The sequence below is a fragment of the Ursus americanus genome, chromosome 4 (assembly GCF_024610735.1).
Source record: "Ursus americanus isolate L20-20 chromosome 4, mUrsAme1.1.p, whole genome shotgun sequence".
Classification (NCBI taxonomy): domain Eukaryota; kingdom Metazoa; phylum Chordata; class Mammalia; order Carnivora; family Ursidae; genus Ursus; species Ursus americanus.
The window spans coordinates 44,377,268-44,388,864 of NC_142130.1; the positions used below are offsets into that span (position 1 = coordinate 44,377,268).

Below are 11,597 nucleotides of genomic sequence, written 5' to 3' on the forward strand. Positions count from 1 at the left end.
CCTGGGTCTAATGTGACAGTTGATCTAATAGAAACAGTGCTTTCTTCCAGTGCTTGAACTAATGTAGTCTTTCTTGAACCAGCTACAAGCAGAATCTATAAAGAAGACCTTCAATTTGACACAAATATTGAGGTAAATTTAAAGCAGTCTTTTTAAAAGTTTAATTTTGGGGAAAAGAGAGTCTGGAATGTACAGAAATTTTCAGTGCGTTTCTCTTGTTCTGAAGGAGTTTACCTGCTAATCATTTTGTAGATTTCGATGTGAACACTGTCTCTTAGTCCAGGGTACAGTAGAAATTGCATTTATATTTTTAGGTAAATACTAGATAAATGACAAAGAAAAACAAAGTTCAGAAGATACCAGAATATTTATTTTGAATCGCATGAGCCACCATGCACTACTGGGGTGGGTAGGATTGTCGTGTACATGATCCCCTCCCACTTCTCTGCCTTGGGCTGAAATTTTGACTGGTCTGAAGCCTTCATTGCTACCTCAACTATGCATCTGGGGTCTTCCAACCAGGAGGCCGTTTGCTCAGCTATTCACTATGCCTGTCACAAAGCGGGAGCTCAATAATGAATGTACTAACCTGATCTGTCCCAGGCTAACCTAAGTTATCCAGAAAATCCCATAAATATTGGTTAATTTTATAGTTCCCTATGAACTTGGATAGGTCACTTGGGGATCTTGGGATCTTCGAAACCTTGGGCCAACTTGGCAACAAGACCCCAAGTTATGAAAGACTACAGGGCCCTGGAAATGAAAGTGGGGCATGGAGAAATAGGATGAAGTAGTTCATTAGATCTACACCAACTTGCTTGTAGGCTGAATCCTGGGGAGTTCCAGAGGAGGTAGAGAATTTATTTTTAATTCTAGTTTGTGCCAAGCTGATCGTATTACTCCAGGAGATGCTGATTATAATACTTGGAATCTGAGAGATGTCTGCTACAAATACACAAGCCAGAAAATTGTGTATTTGGTTGTTAAAAATATGTTTTATGTCAAGTCCATTTGCTCTATCACCACTAGGCATAAAACTCAGAGCACCCGCTCCTTCTGCCCTGAATCTCTCAACAAGTGTATGCTGTAAGAAAGGTGATCACAGGTTCTGTGGGGGAAGTTGAAGGTGTTTCTCATGTCTGTCCAGTCCTAAAGAGGCCAACGCTTTTCTTTAATACCTATTTCCCATCCAGCATAAAAGCAAGAAGTTCACTCCCTCCCAAAACATTTTGGACTCTTTCCAGGGAAGCTTTTCCTCAACCTCTCTTGGTTATTTCTTGTTGCCTGGAACTACTGCCCCAATAACATAGGGGCTGAGAGTACGGGCTCTGGCATGAGACTCCTGGTTTGCTTCCTGGTTCCGTCACTTCTTAGCCATGTGACTCATGTTGGACAGATCTCTTAACCTGTTTAAGCATCATTTTCTGCATCCACATAACACAGTACCCGTACGTACCCCGGATAGTGCTGCCGCGCAGATTAAAGAAATGGAAAGTACAGTGCATAGTGTTTGGCACATAACAAGCAATCCGTACACACAGTTTCTATTATTCTCTGCTAACCCCTTCCTCACATTGTAAACTACTTCCCCAAACTTCTTGTGCTCTCCAGATACTAATTTTCTAAAAAATACGGATACAGGTACCTCCTCTAATTCTCCCAAACACGGTTGCTGCTAAAGACTAGGAAGTAGCAAAGGGAAATTACAATTTAAAAAATGAAGATGAGGAGAACACTTAAGATAAAATATTAAATGGCTCCTAGGGGCCACTGGGTAGCCTATCTTTCTCCTTAGCCTGGGCGGGCTGCCAAGCTTGTCGGAGTCAGCTTAATAGTATATTTTGAAGAATGAGGAGGCAGGGAAGCTAATGCTCTCCCTGTACATATTCCCCGAAGTGCCTTTTTCATAATTAAAAAAACCTGATTGTGTGAGGTTGTTAATATAAAGTAGTGTGGAAGTGAGAGACAGTTCATTAAGTGGTAGAAACATCAGCTACTGAGTCTTATAAAGACAATTTTCAAATTGTGTTATTTAGTAAATGCTTTTTCTCCTTGATGTTAGATCCTGGCTATATTTCTGGGCCAGGTCCCTTCTTGCTCCTCCAACCCCTCCACCCACCATCACCCCAGAACTGTGGCTTCGCCTTCACGTGGTAAAAGGCCCACTGCAACATATAGCAGCTCTTTACAAAGTGTTTTTGTTCCCAGGATGGGAAGGGACTACACAGTGCTGCGGTTGCTAGAAGTCCTAGTCCTCAGTCCCTTGCTCCATAGACCAGATTTGACACCTGCCCTGCTTTATAAATTTAACCTTTATTAATAGTCTCAGATTTGACTCCTATCTCCTATCTCAATTTCCAGATTCAACAGCCTACAGGGTTACTTGATAGTATCAAGGAGGAAATGAACATCTATGCAGTCCCCTAGAATAAGACTCCATGAAAATTTGGTAAGCTGCCTCAGTTTCCTCAACACGATCTGGATCACACCTGTCCCGGAGATACAGGTGAAGCCAGAAGTTCATGTGCCCTTTGGTGTGACAGGGTGAATTATACCCCTTTCCACTAGCCATTATTTGTGATATGATCACTTTCCACTAGCCTGTTGATTCTTCAAGTGATACTATTTATAATTCTAAACTGGAAAATGAACTCTAAAATAAGATTTCTGAAATAGACTCATGGTTTCCTCTCTCTGTTCTGCTACTTAATTTCACATGCAGCACATTTTTCAGGCTGCCATGTACTGTGGAAGATAGAAACAAGTAACAAAAATATAAACAGGTAATAAGCGATGACTTCAATTTTCAAGAGTTTCTATTCTAGTTAAGGAGGCAAAACAGATCAGAAGGCAGTTCAATAGCCATTCGAGATACACTGTGGATAGTGCCAACTGAAGCTAAAGGAATTCAAAACAGAAACAACTGTTGATGAACATAAACAAAGTCTTTTTTTTTTTTTTGCTGGAGAAGGGAAGAGGATGTTTGGAATAGGGGACACAGGAGACCAAGACTTTTGGGGAAAATGAGTAGACCAGTCTGGCCTTTGGTTGCTCAAAATGTAGCGTCAATGGGGAAGAGTGTGTGTGTGTGTGTGTGTGTGTGTGTGTGTGTGTGCCCGCTTTGTATAACTCTGTGTTACATGAAGCATTTCACTGGATTAAAAAATGACCTTCCAATAAATCTTTGTGCCTCCTTTTAAAAAATGTTAACTCTTGCATGCTACTTCCTATGACAACGACCATATTTAAAAATAGATTCAAAGGGTAACAATACACTATGAAAAAATATTTTTAAGAATTACTTGTAATACGATCATTATCTTCACATGGGAAAAAAATGAATACAAAATGATAAGGAAAACACTATGATTCCAATAGGCAAATTTAAGAACAGCCAATTCAGGTAAAAGACAATACCCAGAATGGGGGGGAGGGGGAGTTAAGAAGCGCCAAGTTAAACAACAATGAAGTATTAACATTGACTTTTTAAAATTAACAATTTTTATTCCATGGTAACATCTATTTCCTTTGAAATAGATGAAAATAGAGTGATACTTCTTTTCTTATATTTTGCTGGTAGATGAGTAAAAGGACTTCGAAAGAAAAGTCATAAAAATGCTCATATACTTTAACTCCATGAATTTGCTTCTGGGAATCAATCCAAAAAGAGTAATCCAAAGTAGTAAAGTAGACATATGTACAAACCGTCCAGTGCACCACTATTTCTAATGGCAAAACATTAAAAAGAGTCCAAGTGTCCAATAGTAAGAAAGTATATAATTTCACTACAGACCATCCTTTAGAGGAAACATCATACAACCATTAAAGAAACTGGTTGTAACATATGAAAAGGAAAGCGAACGTGTACATACAACTTTCTTAACATGAAAAGAGGTCAAGGGGGCCTGGGTGGCTCAGTCGGTTAAGCGTCTGCCTTTGGCTCAGGCCTGGGATTGAGCCTTCCATCGGCCTCCCTGCTCAGCAAGGAGTCTCCTTCTCCCTCTCCCTCTACTGCTCCCCCTGCTTGTGCTCTCTCCCTCTCTCAAATAAACAAATCTTAAAAAAAGAGAAAGAGAAAAGAGAAACCCAAATGATTCAACCAGGTGTTAGAAAGGTAAGAGTAGGGACAGGTGTGTTCACCTCTCTTATTTTCCGTGGTTTTATTGCTCTTGTAATGAAAAACATGATTGCAAAACTCCTGAGCATTATTCAAATATGATTAGTCTGGAAGTTGTCTGTTCCTTTCTGCCCCCCTTTACACTCAGCAATCCCCACGTGGTGAAAAGGAGTGGTGGCAGCCAGAGCTGAGACCCCATCTGTGTTCCCGGCAGGGGAACACACTCCTCCTAATAGTCCATAGACTACCTCTGGGCCCTTCAGCAGGCGCCAGGGGCTTCTCAGACTCTGACCCGCAGTTTAAATCACACCACCACCTCTTTGGGAAAGACGACTGACTCACACTCACCCACTGGATGTCCTTCCTCGGCCTCAGCAATAATGACCAGGAGGTATTTCCTGCGGGAATGAAACCAACCCTCTAGTACATCCTGTTTGGGGTTGTAAGTCAATGTTGAAAGATTCCAAAGCTCTTCTGCATTTGTTTTTTTTTTTTTTCCCCTCCCTACTGCTGTTAGGAATGGTTGACCACACTGTTTTGAAGATTGACGCACGTAGGGGCCCTGCTGTCAAGAGACACCTCCTGTTTTTGAAGCACATTTTCCTGCATCAAAAGGGAGCGACTTCAAGCTGGATCCCGTATGGATGATCATGGTGCCACAAGGAAGGAAGTTGGGACCTTGCAACCATTCTATCTAAAATATATTTTTTAAATTTAAAATATCTTTTATGTTAAATATCTAAAACATCTCAGAAAATCATAAAGTTTTTGTTCTTAGAACCAGAAAACAAGCTTAGGCCACCTAGGGAAGTTGGTATAGTGCTCTTAGAGCAAAAATGGTTTGATTCACTTTATGAAAAATAAAACACTATTAAAATGTAGTTCAAATGTTGATCTTAAACCAGGTATTGATTTCTGTCATTCATTGTACTTCATTCATCTTGGAAGAACTCAGTGAATAAAATAGTAAAGAATGGAAACTGATTTACACTTAAACAATATAACTCAGTCCTAAATGAAACTTCCAGTGTCCATTTTGTTCATCATCTCATTACAACAATGAGCCCAATGCCTGTCACATAATTTTTTTTTTTTTTTTTAGAAAGAGAGAGTGAAAGAGAGAAAGCGAGCTGGGGGGTGGGGGGCAGGGGGAGAGAGAGAATCCCCAGCAGGCTCCACACTCAACATGGAGCCCAACCTGGGGCTTGATCTCACAACCCTGAGATCATGACCTGAGCTGAAATCAAAAGTCAGATGCTCAACCTACTGAGCCACCCCGGTGCCCCGGCACATCACTTTTTAAAATAGTCTTAACCAGGGGCACCTCGGTGGCTCAGTTGGTTGATCATCCAACTCTTGATTTCGGCTCAGGTCGTGATCTCATGGTTATGGGATCAAGCCCTGCATTGGGATCCGTGCTCAGCAGGGAGTCTGCTTGAGATTTTTCTTTCTCCTCTCTCACTCCCTCTGCCCCTCCCCTTGCTCTCTCTCTCTCTCTCAAATAAATAGATAAATCATAAAAAAAAAAGTCTTAACCTGTTAAGAGTTATTGCATGCTTTCTATATGCTAGGTGTCTAACAATCACTACGCACTTATGGACTGACTTAATCTTCACAACAAGTATATAAGGTAGGTACTATTATTTCCAGTTTACAAACGTGTAATTTGCCAAATATCTCACAACTAGTAATAGGCAGAGCAGAGATTTGGAAACAAGCCTGTGATTAACTATTACGCCGTATGTCTCTCCAGTATGGTAAGTCCTAAATAAATATCTGAAGAAGTAATAAAAATTTAAATATATGTCTTTAGGACCATGCTTCCACCCAGGGGTTGGAAATCTGAATACTAAATTTGGTCTCCTACAACTGGTGGTAGGCACATTTTCAGAAACCAGGTGTAGAGACTCCACTCACAAAAGTTCCTTGAAGAGAAGAAAATTTGGTTTGTTTATGTTGGGTAAGTCAAATCAAACTATTATCACCTCTCTCCAAAACTGAACTCAACCAGTTTTTTATTCCTGTGATAATTGACTAGCAGCTGTTTTATTTGAGGGAGCCCCACTAATGAGCACCCTTTTTCTCCTGAGTGATGAACCAAATGAAAATTAAAACAAAGGATTGAGGCAGTTAGAGAATAAACCACCCACACCCCCCCCCCACACACACACGCATGCACATGACTTTATTAGTGACTGAAATGACATAAAGAACATGGTTACCTTCTGACCCCCAGAACTGGATGTATTGACCATTGTAGGCATTTATCATTAAGCTTACTGCATAGCTGAGAACAATAGACAATGCAAGATATGTAGAGTCAAATTTGCTCTCAAAAGAAATCAGGAAGAAAGGGATGGACAAAGAATGCCCACCTTCTGCTTCCAAATTCATCGAACTGATAAGCCACTCCACCTCAGCAGGATGAATGAGGTGGTGACAAGCCGCGAGTGTTGGTAAGGGAGAGTAAAGCCCTCAATCCCAAACAAGACACCAGGTGGGGAAAGGGCTCTCCACCAGTAGCTTGTCACAGCAGGCTCAGCATGCGCCAGACTCTCTTCTGAGTGCTTTGCCCTCATTAGTTCAGGCAATCATTACAACAACTTTAGGAAGTGGGTACTATGATTGCCTCATTTTTCAGAGGAAATAATGAGACTAAGGGAATTCAGAAGAATTACTCAGCCACAGCTAGATGTAATGACTCCAGGCTCAAATCCTCTAAGCACATTCAGTATAACTCATGAAGTAAACTCCCTAGACTTTATTTCGTAAATCTAAAGCGTTGGAGAAGAGGATACACTCCACAAATAATAGTCATGGTCACTGGCCAGGTTTGTGTTCTGGGGTGTAACCATTTTCACGTGAGGAAAGAACCCTGAACAAGGCCCTGAGGTATGAAGTAATCCCAGCACCAGGCACGGTATATACCCACGCGCCCCGTCAGCAGGGTCTGGGTGATTGTGTGCCCAAGACTCTTCCCTCGTCTGAAAGAATTGTAGTGCATGGACTTTGACCTGAGGAGATCGCATAGAGCTCACTTCCACCTGACTCTTCAGAGGAAACCCACTTATTTGCTTAGAAAGTTCAGAACGTCTGCTTTTAAAATTTTTAGATAAAAGTCTTTCCTTGGTCCTTTGATTCTTGGATTTCTTTTTAATTTAGCTTTTAACTTTTATGGTGCTTAAACCCAGTTTGTAATTGTTGCCCCAGATACATAACTTAATCATCTATGTTATACATTAGTCTTTTTAATGAGAAATCAGAAACATCGCAAATGAAGGAACGTTCTTCCCAAGGGTCACTCGTGGCTCAAACAATGACAGGGAAGTGCTATAACCTCCATCTGCCATTAGATTTGTAAGAGCCTTCTCAGTGAGCTGAACAAATCCCCATTTTGTTGCCAAATAGTCCTCTCACCATTAAAAACAACCCTCTGTGTTATTATGGTTCCCGGCAAGTCAGCGGGGCTATATGCAAATATCCCTCCACCAGAAAACAAAATCCCAGCCCTAAAATTCCCTTAGGGAGGTACTGAAAATCTGCTACCTCCTGTTTCAAACCAAATACACATTAATGGGGAATATCAGCAGTGCAGAGCCATAGTTTCAAACACATAATTAACTCCCTGATATTAGCCAGGACTCCTAATCAGCTCATACTCTGCACCACAAAACAACCAGTTGGAAAATTACCCTCGGGAAGACCTCTCAATATTATCTCACCGTGAAGTCTTCACCCTCTCCATAAGACCTTTGGGAAGGAAGCAGAATAGGGAAATCTTAGCTAAGCTATTAGATTCCTGACTCTATAAGAACTCTTAAATAAACCAGTTCTTTTCCTACCATAAAAGGATCCATAAGGATTTTCCTTTTGCATAAATATCTCTCCCAGCTCCCTTCGCTGGCCACAAGAATCTACAAAGGAGTAAGCTAGAGCCAGATTTATCCCATCCAGTTCTTTGAGACTGAAGAAGCTCAAAGAATCAATCTTACCTGAAAGGCCTCTAACCTGCCTTAGCAGCGGAAGCCAGTCAGGTGTTTGAAAAGCCACATAAGAATTGGGAAGCACAACACACTGCAAACATGCAAGTAATGTTTCAGTCTTTCCAGGCACATTGGAGTGATACGGACCAGAGTTCAAACTTAAGTTCATCTTTCCACAAGTACTTATTGGATAGGGCAATGAATAGACAGAAAAGGTCCACACTCCTTTTGAACTCAGATCCTCACTCTCTTGCTTATTTAGGAGTGACCTTGAGCAAGTCCCTTGGCTTGTATAAGCCCGGGTGTCCTCACCTCTAAAATAGAGGAAACAGTATTTATCCATAGAATTCTTGCATGAACAAATGAGAAATTATATCTAAAACATTTAAACAGTGCGTGGATTATAGGAAGCTCTCAACTAATAGTTATTTTGATATTAACCTATGACCTCGAGATACAGCAAAGCAGTCCTTGCACTGGTCACCAATTCTCTGCAATAATGCCAAAGGATAGGAAAGTAAATTTGAAGATTTCAGCTCAACCTTCCACTGATTTCACCATCACCTGTTTACAAAGAGCCAGGCTTTTATTTCCACTTCAATTCCTATATTCCCTCATGTATTAGGCACTGGGGTCAGCACTGAGGAGGATAAAGGATGGTCTGATTCAAAGATTTGTTATTGTGGCTTCTTTTTCTGGGGATGTGTGCTGCTAGACTTCCATTTGTGACGTGGAGGTAGATTATTTAGTCCAGAGTTGTTTTCACAGCAATAAATGTGTGTGTTATCTATCAGTGTCCTGCTCTTCCCGCTACCTCACACAATCATAGGAAATTTTCATGCTGGGTAGCTAACGCTTGTACTCAGCTCAGCTTCTCCATCTAGTGGCCTGAGTAAAAGTGAAGCTTGAGGGTTAAGGAGTGATCCCCAGCAATGGGAAATTGATTTCCAACTTTCGCCCCTGTGGCATCGACACTTTGGACTCAAAAAGCCTTTGCTCAACATTGGAACTAATTAAGCCACCCATGGGGCAGTGTCCAGACCATTTGCTCAAACTGTTCCACCCAGAGTCTGGGATATCTTAATTATATTGATGAGGAGTCAGCAACAGTCCTACTCACTGGCTAAATGGCCTTGGCCATTTTGTCTTCTCCATGATGCAGAAAAATTATGATTCCCTTCTGCTGACCTCTAGGCGGTGTAAAAGGTACAGAAGCCATTGAGGAGAGGGACTTGTAGATTGAATTGAAATTTTTTCCCAATTTTCCTGAAGATAATGGGGAAGAGAAAGGTTAGTTATAAGTTATAACAATGTATCAAGACTACTTCCTTTTCTCTTTCTCTCTCTCTCTCTCACCACTTTCTTCATACACAGAATGGCAGATCATTGACTGTTACCCCAGATTTCTTACCCACAGAAAAGAAGGTTTTAGATAACTTGGAAGACATTCCCTAAAATGTATTGTAGTTGGCCAGCCTGAAAAAGAAAGTGGTTTTGACAGAAGAGAATGGGAGAAACAGATTAGTGCAGCCCTAGATTTCTTAGACCTATATTCAACAGACACCCCTAATTTGTAATATATGCTTTGTTAAGGATTTTCTTTCTTTCTTCACTGCTTCACTTAATTTGCTGAGAAAAGGGTTTTCTGAATTTTAGATATTTCCAAGGTAAGAAAATCAGCCACCCTAACATCTTTCCTAGACTTAATTACCTGAGGGAGTAATGAAAACATTGAATGAAAAAAACGGAATTTCCTGCCACCCCAGAAAAATCTTTCCACAAAAGTAGAAGAAAAAGAAAAGTTTTATTATTGAATAAGCATTGAACCAGAATGACAGCAAGCCACAAGTGACTCCCGATGGAGATATGAAGACAATGGAATCTTGCCCTTTTATATAACCAAGGAGATACAATCCATTGTATACATTCTCTCAAGATAAACAGTGACTAGTCCTTAAATAAGAGGATTTGACTGTATTCTAAATTCATTTGGTAATGCACTTGCTAGTCCTTAAAAGAGAACATTTTCTCTTTTTAACTGGAAGTAGGCTTGCAATTTGGAGTCAGGTGCCACCTGAATTTCTGCAGCAACCCCCACCCCCAACCCGGGCTGGGGGTACTGGGAGACTTCCTTGATGGCTACCTTTCCAAGAGAGAGCTCCCAGATCTTGAAGGAAGCATTCCTGGGTTGCTTACTCAGCCTTTACCAGGATTTACTTGCCTTTCAAAGACAGAAAGAACTTACAAGTTTTCTAATGTAAAAGCTCTAAGAAAAGAGAGGGGAGAAAGTCGCCGCCCTCATTTTCGGCAGAGAGAATTAAACTTATCTTTTCTTTTGGATTTGTCCTTAGAGTACTAAAATGTTAGAAATACTCATGCATTTCACTTTGAGCCTCAAGTGCCCCTAGATTGACATTGCCTTCCTTCCTTCACGGTTCCTCCTCACGTCAGAGGACTGTTTTCTCCTCCTCCACAGGGACTGTTGCCTCTCTTCCCACAGGTAGTAAAGCCCTCCTGGAAATGCTCCACAGACACAGCCTGAAGCCTGGGAGCAGCTCCAAGGGCGGCTGTGTGATGGGTGGCGGCTCTGGGGTTGCAGAACTAGTACCCTCCCACGCTGCTCCTGACTGTGGCGAGTGGGACCTCTGCGTTACTCAAGGACAAGCAAGAAAGTAGCTTGCATTTTGTTTTATCTCATTTCAAGGAGCTCCACGAGGGCAGCCCGTGTCTGCTTCGCTCCAGGTTGAACCCGCAGTGCCTAGGGTACAGCAGTGCTCAACAGATACTAGTTCAAGAATGAGGAAACGAATGGGTGACCAGACTGAAACCAGCCATCAAATATAAGGATAATACCAAAAATGCATGGCTCCTATCCCCAAGTTTATTGCTTTGTTTTTTTAACCTCTTTTTTTCCCATTGAGACATAACTTACATACAGTAAAATGCACCCTTTATGGTATACAGCTATTTAGATTATGAGACATGCATGCAGTCATGTTGCCACCACCACCAGACACAAAAGAACAGAAAAATTCCCTCCTGCCCCTTGAAGGTCAGTCCTTTCCCCACCCCTCACTCCTGGCCACTGATGATGCATTTTCTGTCCCTACCATTTTGCTTTATGCCGAATGGCATAAAACAGAGCCTTTAAGTCTGGCCTTCTTTCACTCCGTATGGCGCATTTGAGATTCACCTGTGCTGTTGCAGATTCGTAGTCCATTCCTTTTTATTATGGGTCGGTCTTGTAGGGATGCAGCACAGTTTGTCTAGCTGTTCGCCCCTTGAAAATCATGTGGATAGTTTCCAGGGTTTGAGGAGCAGGGTAAAGCAGCTATTGCATGCAGATTCCTAGAGATCTTATGTTTTTTTCACTTGGGTTAATGCCTAGGAGTGGGATTGCTAGGTTGTGTGATGAGGCTATGTTTACCTTTATAAGAAACTACCACGCTCTTTTTTCAAAGAGCCTGAACCAGTTTGCATGCCCATCAGCAATGCCT

At 41.5% G+C, this 11,597-nt stretch overlaps 1 protein-coding gene across 1 annotated transcript in view; it reads left to right on the plus strand.

The window, feature by feature from the left end:
* The window catches only part of SLC9C1 (solute carrier family 9 member C1), an 83,597-nt gene extending 78,599 nt beyond the window's left edge, over positions 1-4,998 (plus strand). Inside the window, exons 27-29 of the mRNA XM_045785216.2 lie at positions 83-132; positions 2,362-2,449; positions 4,635-4,998. Of these exons, the coding sequence (XP_045641172.1) occupies positions 83-132; positions 2,362-2,427 (116 nt within the window). The 3' untranslated portion in view covers positions 2,428-2,449; positions 4,635-4,998. The remainder of the gene's footprint in view (positions 1-82; positions 133-2,361; positions 2,450-4,634) is intronic.
* Positions 4,999-11,597: the final 6,599 nt, after the last annotated feature.